This window comes from Emys orbicularis, chromosome 11 (assembly GCF_028017835.1).
Source record: "Emys orbicularis isolate rEmyOrb1 chromosome 11, rEmyOrb1.hap1, whole genome shotgun sequence".
Lineage (NCBI taxonomy): Eukaryota > Metazoa > Chordata > Testudines > Emydidae > Emys > Emys orbicularis.
Genome location: NC_088693.1, coordinates 14680158 through 14702804, shown reverse-complemented (window position 1 = coordinate 14702804; position 22647 = coordinate 14680158). Strand labels below are relative to the sequence as shown.

General features: G+C 39.3%; 1 protein-coding gene across 1 annotated transcript; it reads left to right on the top strand.

The window, feature by feature from the left end:
* Positions 1-313: 313 nt before the first annotated feature.
* DDX18 (DEAD-box helicase 18) lies at positions 314-17742 on the top strand. The gene is made up of 14 exons (XM_065413194.1): positions 314-470; positions 1527-1724; positions 4338-4502; positions 4980-5115; positions 6589-6689; positions 6795-6994; positions 7099-7213; positions 9412-9551; positions 10312-10473; positions 11574-11726; positions 12610-12723; positions 14155-14211; positions 15852-16029; positions 16729-17742. The coding sequence occupies exons 1-14, from the start codon at positions 314-316 to the stop codon at positions 16872-16874; spliced, it is 2022 nt and encodes a 673-aa protein (XP_065269266.1). The 3' UTR covers positions 16875-17742.
* Positions 17743-22647: the final 4905 nt, after the last annotated feature.

The following is a 22647-nucleotide window of genomic DNA, read 5'->3' as shown; positions in this document are numbered from 1 at the left end:
TGCCCAACTGCCCTTCCGCTTGGCAGCACCTCTCCGGGCAGAGGGAGACGGAGGAGCCCATCCTCCCCCCGTCACCCCACTGTGAGCTCGCCCCACCCGAGCTCGGGGCGCGGAGCGGGGCAGGGCCGGGCCTGACAGCCCCCAGAGGAGGGCGGCACGCGCCTGCCGCTGAGCCTCCCCGCCGCGCACGCGCAGCTCCCCGCCGCGCCTGGTCCCCGAGCGCAGTGTCTCCTCCTGGCCCCTAGAGGCCGCTGCGGGCCGCGCGAGCTGGGGAAGCGGTTCCGGGGCGCCCCGGCGGCTCTGTGCCCGGCCGATGCCCACGTGTGGCGGCGCTGCCGGACTCAGCGATCGGCGCGGGATGGCGGCGGCGGCTGGGAACCTGCCCATGCGGCTGCTCCGCAGGAAGATCCACAAGCGCAACCTCAAGCTGCGGCAGCGCAACCTGGCGCTACAGGGGGCCGGGCCGCCAGGTACCGAGCCGGGGGGGGCCGGGCTGCCAGGAGCCGAGTCGAGCCGGGCCGGGCCGCCAGGAGCCGAGTCGAGCCGGGCCGGGCCTACTCCCGGAGAGCGCTGGGGGTGGCAGGAGCTGCCCCTGCCCGTCCCACTCGGGGTGTGTGTGTGGGGGGTGTCTCTGGAGGCCCGGCCCGGCCCAGCTTCCCACGCAAAGCGCCCGGGGTACCTAGCCGAACCCGCAGCGGCCGAGCCAGGAGCGCCGGGCCCAGGGCAGAGCTCGGGCGGGCAGGCGGTCCCTGGGCCCTGCCCCGTTTCTCTGCCTGGAGCTCTCTGGGGGCCGGGTGCCCACGGGAACGCTGCTGATCGCGGGGGGCGATATTGTAGCTGTAGAACCGGCCCGAGCTCATTATTTGGTGGTTGTGGTAAATGGCAGCGCGGATCCAGGAACAGTTGTGTCCCTGGCCTCGCCTTTTCAAACGTGGCCCCTCCTGGTTAGCACTAGTGATTATGAATGTCCTGCGGAAACACCCCCAGCCTGCTTTTCAGGGGTGCGGAGCAGGTCCCCTTGAAGTCATTTGGAGTTGTGGGTGCTCAGCTCCTCTGGAAATGAGGCCCTGCTGCTCTCATGTTGGACAGTCAAGAACGGAAGCTCTCTCCATCAGTGGCCACTTTTGAAAATGGAGGTGGTGTTGCAGAGCTAGTTGTCACTGGACTACAAGCTGAAACAGCGACACCAGGTTCTGAACCAGAGAGAACTTTGGACTCGGTCTTCCATGGGTTTAATAAAGCACCTGCCCAACTAGTAATCGCACCATCCTGGAATTGTGAATGGTCAGAGCTTCTGGAATTCTGCAGCTCCTAGTGTATTCTCAGGCATCAAACTACTGACTGTTATTAATACTGTGCATATTACCACCACTGCAGAGTTCCAGGTGCTGTGATATTAGCTAGTGACGAATACCATTTCTCTGAACAATTCCAGTATTTTGATTAAACTGTAAATGTTTGGGATTTTTTTTTTTTAATTGCCTTCCTCTTTTCTATTTTGGATTTACCATTCCTGCTTCTTCTAGTGGAGGCAAGATCTGTGGATCCGTCTGAGGAAGCTACGAACAATGTCATTTCTGAAGAATCAGTGGAGGAGCTTAAAGTGAAGAATGTAAAGCAACCTCAACTAATAGCTAACGGTGTAGTAGCTGCAGAAGCAAAACATTCTGAGTCAAAGAAGAAGAAAAAGAAGAAAAAAAGGCAAATTATTAACACAGAAGAGGGTATGTCATCTTCAGTCTTACTTAAAATGTTATCCTCTGAGTTCCACCCTAAGCTGGCAGTAGTGTCTTTGAATGGGCCTACAAAACTCCACTAGTATAACCAACTTCTGCCAGCATTGATCTTGCAGCTATTCCTAGGGCTGTCCTGAGAATTTTTGGAAAGTTTAGTGTGATGATTCCTAGGGGTTATATCCAGATGTGACCAATTTTATGTAAACCATATGCTAGAAGACTTCTAGGTACCCCTATCTCTCTGTTGCAAGAGGAGTGTTACCCAAAGGTTTGTGATGAATCTCTGAATACTTCACTGTTTAAGAAAGAGCTTTGAAGGGACAGGTATCTAAATAAACTGTATACAGTCATATGCCTTAGATTCATCGCAATACAAATAAAATCCTAACACATGTAGTTGTAAATGTTAATTAGTCATCACAGCCCCCTCTGTGAAGATAGATATTAAGCATTTAAATTTGAAATGTATGGAAAGTAAGGAAAAGTAAGGTCAAGTAGTGTGACAAAGTGGTTAACTTTGTCTGATCTGGGATCAGAACACAGGGATCTTCTAGTGTCCTATGCTTAGTCTACACTGCCTCTCCCACCACTGAGCTATCCCTTACTGTGAACAGAGGTCATACTGGTGAGGTAGTAGGCTGTAGCTTCAATACTACAGTTGGCTGGAAGAAAGCTTGCATAGGGACAATAAGGATAGCACTGAACCTGTCCTGAAAACTGGTCTGATGTCTTCTAAGGCTTTGTCTACTCTGAGTTAAGGGTGTGATTCCCCTGCTCATGTATACATACATGCAGTAGCTCCATGAGAGCTAGTGCAAGTGTAAATAGCAGTGGAGCCATGGTAGCACAGGTACTGGAGCCGTGACTAGGCTGTGCCAAGTACATACCCACTGGTTTCAGGCAGGTTTAGACTCAGCACAGCTAAGTTACTGTGAATACACAACTGTTGATACTTTTGTTAGTTCTTATTGAGCTACCATGAGCATGTGTATGTGAGCAGGGGAATCACACCCCTAGCTCATAGTGTTAGACATAACCTTAAAAAAGTCATGATTTTCACAGACCCCACGTCAGCTTGAATAACTCATGATCTTTGCTACTGATTTTCCCCCTGAATTTACAACCTAAGTCATCTGTTTCCTATTTTCAAGGCTACAAGTGTTAACTATTTGCAAGTGCAAAGTGCTATGAGGTTCTCAGATGAATAGAACTGCAAAGTAGTACTACCCTGAGAAACTGAATATCAGAAATATGTTCCTGACAGCAAATGCTACTATAACAGAATATTTTCTCCAGGTTAGTTGGTGAAGCCCCACCACATGACACATTAAAAAAAAAAAAAAATCAAGCTGGACAAAGCATTAGAAAATATACGTAGGAATTGCACTGAAAGGCCTAATAATTTTTTCTCTCACCCTACAAAACTCATGCAACAGAATTTGATGAATGATACCTATGGATACACTAGAAAGCTTAGAGCGGTGCAGCTGCGCCACTATAAACTCTGTAGTGGAGCCGCTCTAAGCTGGCGGGAGAGAGCTGTCCTGTCAACTTTTAATTAATTAACCCCCAACAAGCAGCTGTCCCTGTGTCAGCGGGAGAAGCCCACCCGCCGACATAGCACTGTTCACAAAGCCGCTTAGGTCAGCGTAATTTAGGTCACTCAGTGGCTTATTCCCACCCCGGAGCGACATGAGCTATACCGACATAAGTAGTAGTGTAGGCATAGCCTTGATGTTTTTGCGTCTCATGTATGTAGTATTTATAAGTAAAGATTTCAAACACATCAAATTATTTTTAAATGAAAAACACGTTGACTGTCATTTATTCTATCTGCACTATCATTTAAGGGAAATAATCAAAGTAATCATTGAGCTTAAAATGTAAATGTATATTAATAGCTAGTGATTTACATATTGTAACAGACGTGTTTTTCCTCTAAATGAGAGAACTATACTGTAATGCATATTAAAGAGTTATCAGTCTACTTGTTGAACAGGGATTCTGCTTTTTCATCTATTCTTAAATAGAGAAAACGTTTTACGTTACATACTCCATCATACAGATGTTAAAATATTTCAGTATTTCCTGTTAAGAAGTGGAACTTTGCTCTGTAGTTGATTTCCAGAGTTAACTGTGTACCTCATGTCTTTCTGTTCAGGAGCACCTCTTCCCAACCTTTTAGAACACATTTAGAACGAGTGTACAGTGAATGTAAACTAATATTTATATCCTATAGATATTGCTAAGCTAATGCACTTGCCTGCTTTGCAAAGGAAAGGAAGTAACTTTAAACTTTGTTTTACATTTTTTTCTCTCTCCTTGGTTGGGAACACACCTTCTGAATATGAACTGATGCAGTGTTGCTTGCCCTAGCTTGTGGGATGACTTCCTGAAACAATTTTTTTTTCTCCCTATGGGTAGATAAAAAGCATGAACTAAAATGAAATTCCTGCTATATTGAAATGTGCATGAGTGATTTACGTACTGGGGGAATAAATATCCCATTATCTCTTTTTTTTTATTATAATGGTTGCAAAGAATATATCTAAGTGTGACTTGTTTGTATGTTCGTTCTCTCAAAAAATAAATTAATTGCAGGTACAGAAACTAAAAAAGCAAAGACTGAAGAACAAGCGTCTGCAGACATGGAAGATGCAAAAGATAGTAAGGATCCTGAAGTGGAAGAAAATAATGAGGATCCTGAAGAGATAGAAGTAATGGATGAAGATACCGAAGAGCCCAGTTTACCTCTTGGTGTAACAGGTAACTTGTGTCAGAGTTTCCATATCTGTTTTTCTTTTTGCCTAGAGCCAGAACGCAAGTTCTGAAACTCTCTTTAGAGTAAGTAATTTTTTTTCAAACTTAGGTACTTAAAGTTAGGTGTCTGACTCTAAACAGCCAAATTTGAAAGTTTTTGCAGTAGGTTTTTCTTGTTAACGTTTGGCAAATATCTGATTCTTCTAAGTTGAATGTTAATTTTCATTTGTGAGGGCCTGCTCTTTAAGAGGTTTTTATGTCACTTACATGTTTGATTTGTCTTAGTTCCCCTGGTTTTCCTTTTCTTATTAACTTAATGAAGTGGTTCTAATCTGCATAAGACAAAACTGCTTGTAGTAATCAGATACAGTAACTTGAAACTTAACTTGTTAATTGCTAGATCAATTTAGCCAAGTAGCCAATGAGGGTGGGCAGGTTTTGAAGAAACAAGGTTGAGATGATTGATGAACTGTTTCTCTTCAGGTGCTTTTGAAGACACCTCATTTGCTTCACTGTCTGATCTAGTCAGCGAGAACACGCTGAAAGGAATAACTGATATGGGCTTTACACACATGACAGAAATTCAACATAAAAGTATTAAACCCCTTCTGGAAGGCAGGTAAGAAAGAGATTTTTGGTTTTTTTTTAAATAAAGGAGCATGTGTAATTAAAATTCCACCTCAGTTTTGTCTCCATGTGAAAGGCAAACACCTTTAAAGTATTGGGATTGCAATTCCACCTTCGTACACAGACTGGCTTAGTGACATATCTGCTACTGCATTAATGAAAAATTCTAATAGAAATGCTCGGAAAGAATGATAATTTCTGGTCACACATGAAACTATTGAATACTTTTGCAATTTAGTATATATTAGTCCCTAATACTTATAGGTTATGTTCTCATTTATTTGTCTATTTAGTCACTTTAATAATTGATGCCCTGCATGATCACTACAGGTTCAGGGACCCGTCCCTGCCCCGCCCAAGGTTTTACAAATAATTAATATTGAACATGTTATTTATATGGTATTTCCATCTTGTGCATGTGTTTATATATGTTTTGTTTCATTGTGTTTATATTTTATATAAAAATAAAGGTTTTTAAAAGTATTGGGATACAACCTATTTGGATTGTTTGAGTTATGTTGTAATATTTTTTAGAAAAGTCGTGTTTTTTTTAGTGCTCATGTGTTCCAAGTACTTTATATATGGTCCCCCGTTACCCAAGTACTAGTGTCTTCCACATATTTCCCCAATACTTCCACATAATTCCCAAGTAGAATTAATTTTTCATTTGCTTGCTTTCTCCCAGCCTTCTGGAGAAAGTTTGTTTGGTTGATAGGCTTATTTGTTTACTTTGTGCGAGTGTCCATGTTGTGCTTGTATGGTTTGTGTGAAGAAATTGAGGGGAAAGCTCAGTAGAAATTAGTTTTACATTTAGTTTTGAAAGTGGGGAGGTCTCTGATCTTTGCTGTCTCTTGTGAGTGAGTTCCATAGTGTAAGTCAGGCTTTCTCAAACAGGGGTCGCTGCTTGTGTAGGGAAAGCCCCGGCGGGCCGGGCCGGTTTGTTTACCTGCCCCATCCGCAGGTCCGGCCGATCGTGGCTCCGGGCCAATGGGAGCTGCTGGAAGCGGCGCGGGCCCATTGGCCCGGAGCAGCGATCCGCGGCCAGTGGGAGCCGTGATCGGCCGGACCTGCGGACTGGGCAGGTAAACAAACCGGCCCGGCCCGCCAGGGGCTTTCCCTACACAAGCAGCGACCCCTGTTTGAGAAACCCTGGTGTAAGTCCTACCCCTGTTAAAGTTTCATCTCTTGTTCCCATCGAACATAACTAGTGGAATGTCAGTCACGGGGGGAGAGAGAGTCTCTGAGCCAATCCCATAGCAAGTTCTGACTGCTCTCGAGACCAAAGTTCTCTGCCTTGATTGGATGGTTCCAGTCACAGTTGACCAGGGCTGTTTTTGAATGGCTAAATACTTACCATTATCAAACCTTTGAGCTGTTAATTTTTTCTCTACAAAAGTAACTAAAATTTTAAATGTTGCTGACCATGAAAAACTAAATATTTTCTTCCTAATTATGACACCTACAGAGATATTCTAGCAGCTGCAAAAACGGGCAGTGGCAAAACACTTGCCTTCCTCATTCCTGCCATCGAGCTCATCTACAAGTTAAGATTCATGCCTAGGAATGGTAAGGCTCTCTCTGTGCTTCTCAATTAAGTTGAAGTTATTCTTAGGGAGAGAGGGAAGGATTACTTGGTTTAATTTTTGCTGAAATGAGCAACTTCTTTTTTAGGAACGGGTGTTCTGATTCTTTCACCTACTCGAGAGCTTGCCATGCAGACTTATGGAGTTCTGAAAGAACTGATGACTCATCATGTTCACACCTATGGCCTGATAATGGGAGGCAGTAACCGATCAGCTGAGGCACAGAAACTTGCAAATGGGATCAACATTATAGTGGCAACACCAGGTAGACTTCTGGACCACATGCAGGTAGGTAAAATATCAGGTAGCCTTATGTATTTACAAAACAGAACAAAAAATCCCACCTATACGTAGATGCTCTGGCTGACTTTGTGTTCATTAAAATCTTGTAGAACACCCCCGGGTTTATGTTCAAGAACCTGCAGTGTCTGGTAATCGATGAAGCCGATCGCATCCTGGAGGTTGGGTTTGAGGAAGAAATGAAACAGATCATAAAACTTCTGCCAAGTAAGTAAAAATCTGTGTCATTCCTAGAAATCATGTTACCCTCTGAGCAGCATGTTGGTCAAGGAAGGAGAGAACTAGGAGAAAAGGCTTCGGGTATAGTAGTTTTAGTATTAGTCTTGGAACGATTGTCCTACACTTTCTAATGCTTGTTCTGACTCTCTCTCTCACTCACCCCTTCTTAATTCAGTAATCAGCAGAAACTTGTTATATTTTACCATCTATAGATAGGTCAACTCACCACTGGAGCACCCCCTTATGGCTGGATGTGGGCTAGCAGGCTCTCCTCGTACAGCACCCCCTGCTGACAGTCTTTTTTTGCCTGCAGTGCTCTGCTTCTTCTTGCAACTCAACCTTCTGATCAGGTCATATTTAGTCCCATCCCATCAGGGATGATAAAGTCCAGCAAAAACAAATGTCTGATCCCTCCATCCAGTCTGCCACCCTCAATTCTGGGTCCAGTGGTCCATACATCTTTTTCTCAGGGCTCCCATTAGTCCATATCTCATTTTCAGAGCTTTACGCCACCTTACCGGTGGCTGGTAGGGAAGCCCAGCCTCTCTCGCTACACTGGGTTCCAATCTAGGGACCCTAGGATAGGCAGTCAAGGTTCACTCCACCATACTCCTTGCTGTCTCCTCCCTGGACTTCTTCCTATAAGCCCTACTGTGGACTTTCTCCTCACCTTACAAAATGCTTCCTATTTCCTACAAGCCTTGTCACTCCCTACTATCAGGACAGAGACAGCATCATTTCTCCCTGCAGCCCCCTTCTGCTCCAAACTTCCTCTCTTTACAGAACCCAGCTGGTTTCATCATTAATTAGGGTTGACCCATCCCCCATGTGTAACCAGGTGGGTTAATTGGTCTCAGAACCACATTAAACCTTTCATCACCTGTGTGGGGTAGGCACTCCATCAGACCATCATTTATCTGAAGGACAGGCTTTTCATGGGCACCTTAAAGAAATAATATAGCCCATAGAAGTTAACATAAGAGGTGTCTTTCATTTTTATCTAGGGCATCTTTCTGCCAATGCAGGCTTGTTCCCTACCGTACAGTATTTTCTGACACAGTTTAAATGTCGCATGCTAAAAGGTTTCCATCCCTTCACTTGGGAGTCTCCTACACATATTCAGAGACTATACTTCAGGAAATTTATCCTGATCCTTACCTGATTTTTTTTTCTTTCCCTTTTCTAAATTTCATCCTATTACTCCTTGTATTGCTCTTTTATAGCAGGCAGTCTTTCTCCGAACCACTGAAGAACTCTTTCATCTTAGAAACAGAGGAAAACATGAAACAAGTGCATTTTAGTAAATATGCAATCTGATGTATTTAAGAGTAGTAGCAACTTAATATGCAGTATGTAAAACCAAACAGCAAAAGACGAGTAGAATAGCCACTCATACTGATAACTAGAGAGGCTAAAACTATAGGGAATCAATTTTGTTATTGTTCTTTGCATCGTAAGTAAAAGGGATTGTGCTTGATTTCTTCCCTAACCCCCATACATTTAGACAAGAGTGAAATATTGCAGGATCAGTGCCTATGTTTGTATAAGGCAATGGGAGCCAGGCAGGCAGCCCCTTGCACCTGTGCACAGTCCCAGTGAGGTCAGCAAGGCTCAGCATAGGGGTTGTCCCACACAGCAAAAGTAATGTGTGTACACATGTAATGTATGGTGGTATGGTATAACCTCTGTACCATGAAATTAAATTAAAAGGTAAAACTGATAAAATAAATACTTTTTTGCATAACATATTAGTTACCTTGTTGCAATGAATTTCAGAAGTTTTTTTGAGGATACAAAAAAGAATTTGATATTTATATGAATGAAAAAATATGCAGTTATACTAGCTAGAATTAAAATCTGATTTGGTCTGATTGCTATTTTCTGTGTAAACAGCAGTGCAAATGAATATTAACCTGCCCCTGAAGGGAAAGGACTGCTTAGGGTTTATAGGTATTAAATGTTTTTTTAAACAAGCATTGCTTTGTAGGTCATGAGTACTACATAGTGTAAATTATATTGATAGTGGTTGTAGTAGAGACAGACATGATATAGTAAAACCTATATTTGCCCACCCACTGAGGAAAACAGGCAAAACACACACCAGGAGCCCCGCAACTGCATCTTGTGTCTCTGCTATTTGCATAATCCTCCGCAAAAGTGAGATTATTTTTTGTGAATTATTTCAGAGCGCAGACAGACCATGCTTTTTTCTGCTACACAAACCCGAAAGGTTGAAGACCTGGCTAAGATATCGCTGAAAAAGGAGCCACTGTATGTTGGGGTTGATGATAACAAGGAAACAGCGACAGTAGATGGTCTTGAACAGGTAAAGTTAAGCAGAAATACTAGTAAAAATAAATGTAATATGTGCACAAACTACTTCTAAACATCGATTTTTATGTGCATTCTATAAATGTAAAGTATAGTCTTAAAGTTAAGGTGGCCTTTGGTCATCCTGGTTGGACAACTGCTAGTAGATTGATTAAATCTCTCTGGCATTAGCCACCTATAAGGAATTATTTATATTTAGTAGATGTTGCAAGATAAGCAATACCAACAGCTTTGGAATTAGAGCTCAAATTCACAATCTCTTCAATACTGTGAGGTGAGGAGGGCTGCTGCAGAATTACAGGTTGTTACATCACCTTTCCATAGAGGCCAAAAACTGGATCAGTAGCAGAATTTCTCTTTAAATAATGTGCTTTGAAAAAAGTTCTGAATTTTAAGGACCCAGGAGATAGATAGATAGATATTGTAAGGTGTGTTATTTACAGTGATAAAAAAATCTTGGAACATTTTTGTTGTTGTATAAATAACATAACTTCTACTCATCAATAATTCCCTAGTATGCGTCTCTTCATTAGATAATTTATTAAGTGTACTATATGGATGTCAGTTCCCAAGAAGGTGAGACTGGGAAAAAGGGAACATAGGTGTCTGAAAGTTTTGTTTAATATTGCTGTAGAACCAAAGACTTAAACTATATGTTTTAAAGCTCCATTTGTTTGCACTGACTTAATTGAGTTATTTGAAACAAAAGCATATTTCATACATGTTTTAAATAACTGGCCTTGAATGATTTCCAGGGATATGTAGTGTGTCCGTCTGAAAAAAGGTTCCTTCTGCTCTTCACATTCCTCAAGAAGAATCGGAAGAAAAAGCTGATGGTATTTTTCTCGTCATGTATGTCTGTGAAATACCACTATGAACTACTCAACTATATCGACTTGCCAGTCATGGCCATTCATGTAAGTATTTTCTTAAGTTAACCCTTTCAAACCAGCTTTCTCTTAAAGCTGGTCTTTTAAATATGCACCTGAAGAACAAGGTTTCTGTCAGTGAGATGGAGTTGTCTGTTAAAAGGGCATTTTCCATCAAACATCAAGTTTAGAGATTCCAAGTTTGCTCACTGAAAATGATTTCATCACACTTCCATGTTTTGGAGGTAGTGGAGCTTTTCATTGTCTATGTGGAAATTAATGTTACTGTTGTTTTTTAGTTTAGCATTAGTCCTTGCTTAATAGTCTCCCCTTTACTAAGCAAGCCACCTGGGTAGATATATTTGGTAGAATTTGCAAAAAGGAAACAATAATTCTTTTTTGCCACACACTTCAGGCATCTCTTCAGTTGGTAATTGTTTTTTAAATGTTGACTTCCGTTGCGTCCCCACTTGGATACGTGTTTTTATTTTGTTATATTATCACAACTGCAGCCCTAAATAGTTGGGAATATGGACTAATTGTATATTTGATTTAAGGTGATAAATACCTTATGAAACAAACATAATTGAGTTGTTAACTCACCTCAGTGTGTTTTGTTTGTTTTGGGGGTTTTTTTGGTCCTCCTAAGGTCTTTGTGCTGCATTCTGAATGGAAGTGCTAAATCGGGGGTGAGGAGGAAGGAATCTTACCATTCTTCTGTTTCTCTGTAATCTTGCAAGTCTTACTGTTTTACTCTCTGATCCTTCAAACAATTAGGCATATCCTTAACTTTAAGCCCTTGAATTAGTCCCATTGCATTGTGTGTTCGGAGGATTGAGCACTTATTGCTTTAGAATGTACAATGTAACCTCCTCCAAAGTAACATTTATGTTGCTCTATGCTGTACATCAGCCTGCTTTGTTTATGCACTATGAAAATGGTTCTGCTTTTAAAAGCCATGGATGTGTGGGTATGTATGAGTCGGTTAGATGGAAAGATGCTTTAACACATTGCTTTAAATCTTCTTAGTAACCACACACTGTCTGAGAATATATTTCTTGTGTCTATGTAAAGCTATAATTCTGAAGGCTGATTTGCAGAATTTTTTCGTTGTTAACTAATTCAATCCTGAATATGTTTTCTCCTAGGGCAAGCAGAAACAAACTAAACGGACCACCACATTTTTCCAGTTCTGTAATGCAGATTCTGGAATACTTTTGTGCACTGATGTAGCTGCCAGAGGACTGGATATTCCTGAAGTTGATTGGATTGTCCAGTATGACCCTCCAGATGACCCAAAGGTAACTTGTCTCCTGCAAATGCTTCTGATTTGTCTTTAACGTTCCACACTTTTGGAGAAAGTATGGACTTAATTACCCTTCTATAGAAAACTGTTAGGGCTCAGGCAGGGTTTGCATCAAACAACTGACTTTCTATTGTTGTTCCTGGAAAATGCTTGATTTTACAATTCATGTGCTGAATGCACCACTTCTTTGAAGCATTCAGCATGCTTTTAAAATGATTGCCTGTTGGAAAAAATTATGTGTACTTAGACTTTTAGTTTAGTTAATTTTAAAAATGAGTCAAAAGAAGTATAAGGTTGCATGCTTGACCTTAAGTCCCCCTGACAATTTTTGTGATTTTTTTTTTAAGTCCCTATTTTCCAGTTTAGTTTTTTTTCCTGTTACGGTGTGAAAGACCCATACAAACAACTGCACAAAGTAATCAAACTGAAAAAAAAAATAGAAAAATTAGTTACAGTAATCATAGATGTTGGCTATAACAATAATAAGTAAAATATTTTCAAATGGATTTTTTTTAATTGAGTGTCTCTTCATCAAACCTAGTGCTTCAGGTTTGCAGCTCTTGGTTTCTTTATCAGTAGATTTCAATGTGATGAGCAGAATTTACATCATTATGGATGAGAGACTCCATAGCTGCATTACTATTAAGTTTGTTTTTCTGTTAGGCTATTCACATTTGCAAGAGTCAAAAGCAGATCCCATTGACCCAGGACCATGGAAATATTTATTTTGCATGGTGTTAAATGTTGAGTTTGATCATCATCTACACTGATATTAGCATATTCTGGAGATAGTAATAGTGTTAATTTTAAAGAAATTACTTGGCATAAGAATTTTGATTTCAAATTATTACATTTTTAACTATTCTTTTTCCAAAAAGGAATACATTCATCGTGTTGGTAGAACTGCCAGAGGTATAAATGGCAGAGGACATGCTCTACTCATTTTACGACCAGAAGAATTGGGTTTCCTTCGTTACCTAAAGCAAGCCAGGGTAAAGTCGTGTATAGTATTTTACTATGCTGCTGGAATTTTTTGATGTAGAAACTGTAATGATTAATCAAGTGTTTCAGTATTTTAACCGAAACCCATTTTATTGCTTAGAAAATGTTTAACTGAATAATTTAATAGAAATGCAAGTGGCCACCGCAATAGAAACTAAATAATCATTTAAATTCCAGTGTAGCTGGAATCACTTGACAATGCAGCTTTACGATGTGCTGTAAAAGGGAAAAAATGTTTCTGAGAGTCCTCTACCAAAGCCACTAGGTACGTGGTGCTCCCAACAAAAACAAGGAAGACACAACCCTAGTAATATATTTTTAAAAGTCTCTATTTTAAGAAATGGCAGGAAAAAAATCACAAGTTTCAGTCAGTAGTATATCAAAAGACAGGACAGCTGGTAAACTTACCAATTCCTCATTGGTAAGTTTATGCTCTAATAAATTTGTTAGTCTCTAAGGTGCCACAAGTACTCCTGTTATTTTTGCGGATACAGACTAACACGGCTGCTACTCTGAAACAATTCCTCATTTGTTTTCTCAGCCCTGAGTCACTGCCACATTTCATTACCATAAAGGAGAAATGTCCCTTCAATGAGAAGAACATTAGTGTAAATATTGCTGCTAATGATGTGCTCTGATTAAAAACCTGATATTTCTATAGCAGCAGGAAAGAGACTGAAATGCCTTCAAAATACCTATCTCAAGCCTTTATTCATATAGAAAAAGTGGTTCACTTTTTCCATCGTTTTCAAGTTCAGAACCTGACTGTGGAAAACCCACTATTCTCACCCTGGTGATAGTTGACTGCTTTTCATTATTCAAATAATGTCCTTTAAAAGTTCCAGTAAGTATTTTTGCAGGGCTTTTTGCTGCAAAGCATTCTATCTGCATATTCTTAACTTGCTGTCCTTTAGAACTTGTTTACATTAGAACATTTTGCTATTTTAATTATACCAGTATAGTTAAAGTGGCAAAACCACATAGTGTGGACCACAATTATATGGATATAAAAGTGTTTATACTGGTGTAAGATATTATGCTAGTGTAACTGTGTCCACAGTAGGGCATGTTACCAGTATTAAAGTTATACACCTCTACCCCGATATAACGCGACCCGATATAACACGAATTCGGATATAGCGCGGTAAAGCAGCACTCCGGGGGGGGGCAAGGGGTTGCGCACGCCGGTGGATCAAAGCAAGTTCAATATAATGCGGTTTCACCTGTAATGCGGAAAGATTTTTTGGCTCCCGAGGACAGCGTTATAGTTATACCAGTATAACTTTTTCTAGTGTAGATGGGGCCTTAGTTACCATTTTCTTTAGGTGAATGCTGTAACTTTTACTTATACCTTCTTAAATAGGCTATATAATACTGTGTAAGTTATCTAAACACCCTTTTTTTTGTGTGTGTGTGTGTAGGTACCATTAAGTGAATTTGAATTTTCCTGGTCCAAAATTTCAGACATCCAGTCTCAGGTATAAAGTTATTTCATATTAGTTCTCTGAATTTTTACATGAAAACGATTATAGGTATAGACTAGCCTGCTCTTACAAAGCAATTGAAGGTTTAAAGAAATTGTGGAAATGTGCTTACATTATTTGAAAGATTCCTCTAGATATTTGCTCTTAAGTGCTAAGCCCTCATGTCATTACAGCTATCCATGACTTTATTATGACACCATGTTATAATTTCAGATACATTTTCATTTGAAGTATCAAATTCTGCCCTCATAACGTACAGGTTACCCGTCATTGACTTCAGTGAGAATGAACATATGCCTGTTTAGAAATAGGTCTTTTTCTTTTTTTAAAATATGACAGTTTAATCTGCCACAGTAATTTTAAGTATATCTTTGACTTTATGAATAGAGGTTTATATTTGTGGATAAAGTGTGTGTACCTAGCACAATAAATGTAGGGTTTTTTTTCCCTTACTGAATAAATGTACGTGTTCCATTTACTTTTCAGTAATTTAATACTTCATAAAAGGATTACTCTGTACCTCTACAGGAACAGGAAAATCTAGAAATGACATTTGTAAATTCTATAATGCATAGTAGGAACCTGTTTAACTGGCCTGATTTACATGCTACCATAATCCAGTGGAAGATAGATCTGTTTAATGTTCAGCTATAAGGTGACGAGCATGGAGTAGGAATCTAAGTAGACTAGAATAGGCATTTTTTGTAAATGTGGGAAGAATTCCATGTTATATGTACATACATTCAGTAATAAAAATGACTAATTTGAATTACATTTTAGAAAAAAAAGATTTTAAAATTTGGAGTGAGCTGTTTTTCAGTTAATACATAAATGTTCTTTTTATGCAATAATTTTTCTATAAATATGATTTTTCAATTGGCTTGAAATCCTGACTCAGCAAGATCATGGTTTGACTTAGAGCGTCAGAACTGATGAGCTCACCGTTCAGTTTGTGTTCTGCTTAAGTTGAGTTGAATTTCAGAGAGAGGCTCTGTTTATTTTTCAGAAGGTTGTCACTTTTGATTCTAAATGCAGAAACTAGTGAAGCAGTGTATTTGGGCACTGGCAGTTTTTTGGTCTATTATTTTTGTGGAATTTTGCAGTCTTTTTTTAATATTTGTTGTTAGTTGGTACACGGAGAACAATAAGTCTTGTCAATTCTAAATAGTAAAAACCTTCAATTTAAGGAGAAAATTCAGATGTGCATCAAGGGAGAAGCTAACATTGCCTGTTTTAGTGGTAGAATCTAGCAACATATGCATATCTTCATAGGCCACCTTTGTCCATTAATTTCAAGCTCCCTAGTTTTAAGATTTGTTTGTATCATCTAAATATAGCTATAAAGTTAAGCTAAAGAGAATGCATTCAGACAGTGTAACTCATTATTTTTGCAATACTTTTTAAGATTACTTTTGGAGGCTATGTAATGTAATTCAATTTGTTTTTTCCCCTCTGATTTATAAAGACACATTGAACTATTACAGCGAAATACAAATTTATCAATTTTTCTGAAGTGAATATTATGGTTAATGTAACTCGTTGCAAATTACAAGCAAAATGAGTTATTTGCTGTATAATTTATAAACTGGTTACAGCCATAATTGGATACAACTGTCTTGCCTTTCTTTTTCCAGCTTGAAAAATTGATTGAGAAGAACTATTTCCTTCACAAGTCAGCCCAGGAAGCATACAAAGCATACATTAGAGCTTATGACTCCCATTCTCTGAAACAGATCTATAACGTCAATAACTTGGATCTACCCAAAGTTTCCCTTTCGTTTGGTTTCAAAGTCCCTCCGTTTGTTGATCTCAGTATCCTTTTATCACAATGTGTCAAAACTAATTTATCTATCTGCTTAACATTTCTAATATGCACATCACTGAAGTATCCAAGTGCAAATGATAGTTTTACTATTAATTATCTAAGCATGTCCTAACCCTAAGAGAATAGTTTTATAGAAGAAGTTAACCAGTTATTTGCCAGTTTTAATATTTGTTCATGACTATGTATGTATGGCAGGGCAAGAATAACAGCATTTTAATTTTTGCATATATAGTGGATCTGGGAATATTACATGTATATTCTTGAGAGTAATTTCCTCTTTTACTAATGTGGGGTTTGCACAATGAGATACATACTTCAGTGTAATGGTTGTGGCATATTGTCCTGGGGAAAGAAAAGTATAGGGACTGCTCAAATTGTTTCAGAACTACTGGGGGTAAAGGCTGACCCATTTATAGCTTTAGTACAGTCCATTGTGTGAGAAGGAACAGAGTTAAACAATTTGAAAGAAGGAAAAATAGAAAACAATCAAAGGAATAACAAACACTAGGTGAGTTTTTAGTTTGACAGGTTTTCTCCACCCTTGCGTCCACTAAGTTTTTGCTCTGTAAAATGCCAGGCACACTGTATTATTCTTTCCCCCTGAAAACATCCCACCATACTGAAAAATGTGACAGTTAAGTTGGTTTAATGTTTATTGTCTGTATTCCTTAACCAAAAATTCTTAGATGTGAACAGCAGCCAAGGTAGAAGATTGCAAAAAAGAGGCGGAGGTGGAGGATTTGGTTACCAGAAATCCAAGAATGTCCACAAATCTAAAATCTTCAAACACGTTAACAAGAAAAAGTCAGACAGCCGGCAGTTTTCTCGTTGAAGCTGTCCATTGAAATGACTTTCGTCATTAAAATAGACTCTCTCTTGGTGAAAATAATCTTACAGATATTTCCTTTGCAAATTGCTCAGGTTTAAGCTGTGCTCTGTTTAAATTTTAAAATTTTACATTTGGTTTCTGGCCATATCTTATAACTCATTTCAAAAGCATTTACGTAGGAGAAAACAGACTGAGAAAACTAAGCGGTTTTGGAAACTTTCGTCGCAAAGGAGAGGATAGCTGGATGTAACCTTTTTTACTATAAATAAGTTAAACAAATTGTTCCTGAAAATAGAACACATTTTTCAGTGTTTTTTTCTATAAGATATTCTCCCTTTCTTCCTCACTCCACCCTCTAAGCACCCATCAAAAAAGGCAATTCTGAATACACTATGGTTGTGCATAGCAAGAGTCCTTCAGAGTATTCAGAAATTAAAGGGGAGATGGCAGGTCGCTGAGACTATTTTTACAGCACAAAATAAAAGATCCTTGTTTACTTGGGTCACTGGACTTCTTTATAAAGATACAAAACTCATTGCTTTTTCTAGTAAATACGATGAAGAATATGAAAATTCTTGACGAGCAGAGAATTTCTATGAGCATAATGTGTTTTTAAACCATCAAGGAAAACACTTTGGTCTGTGTATCAGAGAGTACAAAGGCAAGACTACAAAAGCAAACTTAATAGTATATATTATGTGACATGCTTGAACTGCTTTTTGATATTATGTTAATATGCTAATTTATATTCCAGAGGAGCAATCTGTTTGCTTCAGCATCTTCTCTCAAATTTAGATTTAAATTTAACCGTCTCATATAATTTCTAAAATATATTCTGTTAAAACAAGAATATGCAAATAAAATGATACACCTTAATTTAATTTGTAGTATCCTTTATGAAGAGGGTACAACAAGAACTGTTGCAACTATATTTTGTAACAGTGTATTACTTTTTAGTAGCCATTCCTTGGATCAGTGGTGAGTAAAGCCAAAGATATAGTCACAGAATTGAGTGACTGCAACACAGTGTATGTAAGATTTAGAAAGGTGAAGTAGGGTGTAAATATAGGGAGATCTTGGAACGAGAAGTGGAAAAGACAGAACATACAGGGTAAGATACAGAATACACATTATTGGGAAGGATGAGGTGGGGAAGGGTAACCCATTATGGTTGTAAGAGCGAGGGCAGTAAATTGATTGACAGTATTACAATTAAATACTTTGCACAGTGGACAATACACAACCGACTTAGTCCTTTAAATTGCAGAGTATGGCAGGGCATGTATGTTCACTCTGGTGGATAGATTTAATCATTGGGCTAATTTTTCATGTTTCTCCCCAATACCACTGCCCTGGTAGATAAGTAGTAGTCTCATAAGACCACTGTGAGGTAGGGAAATAGCATTATCCCTCTTTCAAAGATGCTAAGTGACTTGCCCATGCTGCTAGGGTAAGTCAGTAAAAAAAATCAGAACCACAGAATCCTGATTCCATACCCCTGCAGCATATCTCTCTCTGTGTAGCAGCTCAAATTTCATTTTACCCTCCCCACCACTCCCAAAATGAGGTAGGAATTTCCCTGACACTCAGACATTCTGTTTTTCAATCTTAATACTGATGTATAAAAGTGAACAGATTGTGAATGTGTTAATTTGAATATAGTTAATTCACTAAAACAGGCAATACGTTTTTCAATCAGCAAGTCAGACGTAAAAGTGAAAGACTTTGTATAGGAAGGCTTGACTCCTTTGTTTTATGGAGGGAACCGATTAGTGTTGAGAGAAGGAGCATGACCATTCTATTATCACTATTATCCTATAAATAATTAAACACATACCTGTAGCACTATGAAGAAACATTTTTTTAATCTGGCCCTTTTAAGGCTAAACTCAGCTACAAATTTTTAAAAAATAAATTTGTCAGTTAAGAAGTTTGGATTTCTGATACATCAAGTTGTTTGGATTTAAAGGCTTAAAGCTTCACTGGTTGCAATGAGGAGCAGAAGCTGTTCTTTAAATTAAAACTGCATTGATCAGATCTCTCTCTAATACCTAGCACAGTGGGGCACTGATCCTTGACTCCAGGTTATATTCTTATACAAATAATTGTTTAAAAGTCTCTAACATGTTTTAGAAATACCTATGAAGTATATAACACCATAATATGTAAGGGTTTGTCTAGATGTGAAAGCTACCCAGTTTTGCAAATGGGAGCTGAACCCAGAACTCCTGTGTGTTAGATACAAGCCTCTCTCCTTTTAATATTTTCAGAACTGAATGCTGTCAGTGAGCAATATTTCACTCTTCCTTTATACAAAGAAAGTTGTCTTATTCAAATCTAGTTTTTAATAAAGGAAGGCAGTCTCTTACTGAGTGTGTGCTATCCTAAATTTTTCTTTTCCTTAGCTGAAAACTATTATTCCTAGTTTTATCTCTTTCTGCTTCCCTAAACAATTCCTCTCCCTCGTTGTTGAAGTCAATGGGAGTTTTGCCACAGACTTGAGTGGGACCAGGATTTCACCCTTAGTTCATAATCTTTTCTCAGCTGTCACATCCTCCAGCCCCATAATCAGAAAACAATAGCAAGTGATCTCTCTCCATTTTGTCTACATCTTTCTATTGGTTAGATGCCCAGAGTTGAATTCATTGCCTTTAACTGTGATCTTGTGAAAGCCATGGAGAGAGAGAGCTCCTGCTCTTGAGTCTTCTGTGAATTCAGCTTAAAAATAAGAGTGCTGTCCACTCACAGGTTCACCTTTCTGGAAGTTGAAAACTAATTGTCCCATACCCAGCTGCACAGCCCCCAGGCCGACCCTGCCTCTTTTGCAGTGTAGCTATGCAGCCAATACTAAAATCTAGCACAATGAAAACTAAGTACATGTGTTCAGTGTAAAATAGTATCAAAAGAAATAAAGGGGCCACTCTGCTGGTTGTATTTTCATATTTAATGAAATAAAACTTCCTTTAAAACATGTCACTGAATTTTCATTCTGCCATACCTGAGAGCTTCAGGAACCGGAATACATTGCCATAGAGTTTGGGATCAGCTTGCCCTGGAAGAGGACATCTTTGCCAACAGCTTGGAATGCACACTTTCCATATTGAGGGACCATACTTGGTTTTACTTAAAAATCCTAGATTTATTGCACCCATGCTGTATCTATGGGAATACTTACATATTCCACTATTTCATGTTCAGTTTCCTGATTAATCAGAAGAGTAAGTCCAGAGGTGAGTGTACATATGTACTGAAAGACAAGGACTGCAGCTCACTGCATTGTATAGATATCCTTTCTGGTTTATGCATCGTTAATGAAAAATACATCTTATAATAGAATATCTGCTCATTCAGATCAGGCATCTGTTTCTACAAGGATGTTACTATACGTTTCAAAGATCAAACTGATTGGAAATCTACAGTTTCCTTTACAGCTTCCCGTTATCAATCTTGTGAGCAGTTAATAGACCTCAGCCATCAGACTCTCAAGGCTTGTCTCATAAGAATGACTGATAGGTTGCGAACTAATATTGTATTCCTTGAGAAATTGCCTCCTCTCTCTTCAAGAACCTTGACAAAGAAATTGGACTTTTTAAGCTAGTTAAAGGGGTGATCAAAACTGGAAGAAATTTTTTTGACATTTTCCAGAACAAGTCCATAGAGGAATTTTCCAGTGCCTAGATACTACTCATAAATGTGAAAGAATTTGTCATGATACAATCACCTCTCTTATGAATGCTGTAATACGGTGCAGTCCTAGACAGGCATAAAAAAAACCCTCACTTTCAAATCTTTCAGGGCGAAATGTCATAGGTAGACAGTGAAGATTTACTAACACAAAACAGCAAGGTTTTGGGGAGCTGGATGCAGGCTAGGACAGGTTTTTATCTATACTTGCTTCACCATAAATAGAAAAACACTTCTTAAAAACCCTGTTTCTTGCATAAATTGATGGCTTAATTTCATAATGAACAGTGAAATTCTAATGATTGAATTCACACTAGGACATTAAGGCCCTGATGCTGCAGTGCCTCATGCAGTGTGCAAAAGGTAGATGTTCATCCGGCTATAAGCTAAGTGTTAAGCATAGCTCTACACATCAGAGTAAGCGTCAGGCCGCTTCGTTCTTCATGAAGGATGTTCTGGAGCCGATATGAACCATGTTGAAGGTTTATCTAGTTCCCAAAAGCAGATTTTCAAAATAAAAGATCACATAATTGGCATAGCCTTGTTAGTACTCCCTTAAGAAGCCACAAATTGATTGAATGGCTTGGAGGTGATTTTCAGTCACTGCTGTAGCTGGTCCTCCCACATCAGGATTTGAGGCACTTTGACTAGGTCAACCAAGAGTTCTCCCTATCATTTCTTCTTTACCTGTTCTCTGGATTTACAGAGGCCTCTGGATTCCAGCCCTATCACTCCAAACTCTCAAACCAGCATTAAAGTCACTCTAAAATATTTGTTCTTTCCAAAGCTACAAGTGGTTCAAATTTTACTAGTGGTTTCAGTCACATCCATATCACGGGTCTGGATGAGGTTAAGAGAAACGTCTACATTTCTTTCCTACTTGAAATGGGTCCTTTAGAATCTCTCCAACCTTAATGTGGAATTGTGAAAAGATGAGGTAGGTTGGCCTTCTAATTAAGACACTGGGCAAAGATGCAAATGATCTAGGTTCAGTTCCCTGGTTTTGCCAGGGTTTTTTGGGGGGGGGGGGGCGGGGGAGGAGCAAGCCATTTAGGCTGTCTGCCTCACTTACCATATCTAAAATTGGGATGAAATTATCTTTATATATTTTTGTCTACTTAAACTGTAAATTATTTATAGTAGGGACTATCTTACTATGTGTGTTCAGTGACTAGAGCATATCTTAAGAATGTAAGAATGGCCACACTGGGTCAGACCAATGGTCTATCTAGCCCAGTATACTGTCTTCCACCAGCGGCCAATGCCAGATGCTTCAGAGGGAATAAACAGAACAAGACATTTATTGACTGATCCATCTCCTGTCATCCAGGCTCAGTTTCGGGCAGAGGTTTAGGCTAGTAGACATGGATGGAGCGATCCTCCCTGAACTTATCTAGTTCTTTTTAGAACCTTCCCTCTTATCCCATGACTGCTCAGCGTGCTTAAGGACCTTTGGTGAGGGACCTTGTTAAAGGCTTTCTGAAAGTCCAAGTAGGCTATTTTGACTGGATCTCCCTCGTCCACATGCTTGTTAACACCCTCAAAGAATTCTAACAGAGTGGTGAGGCATGATTTCTCTTTACAAAAGCCCCAATATATTGTGTTCAAACTATGTGTTTGATAATTCTGTTCTTTACTGTAATTTCAGACAATTTGCCTGGTACTGAAGTTATATTTATTGACCTGTAGTTGCCAGGATCACCTCGGAAGCATTTTTTAAAAATCAGTGTCACATTAGCTAGTCTCCAGTCATCTGGTACAGAGGCTGATTTAAGCGACAGGTTACATACTAGTTAGTAGTTCTACAATTTCATATTTGAGTTCCTTCAGAACTCTTGGGGGAATACCAGCTGGCCCTGGTGACATTACTGTTCAATTTATCAATTTGTTCCCAAACCACCTCTATTGACACCTCAATCTGGGACAGTTCCTCAGATTTGTCTCCTAAAAAGAATGGCTCAAGTGTGGGAATCTCCTTCACATCCTCTTCAGTGAAGACTAATGCAAAGAATTCATTTAGCTTTGGTTAGTTGGGCTCTCTCAGTGCTATCATGACACTGATCATCATCGAAGGTAATAATTCAATCAGTAC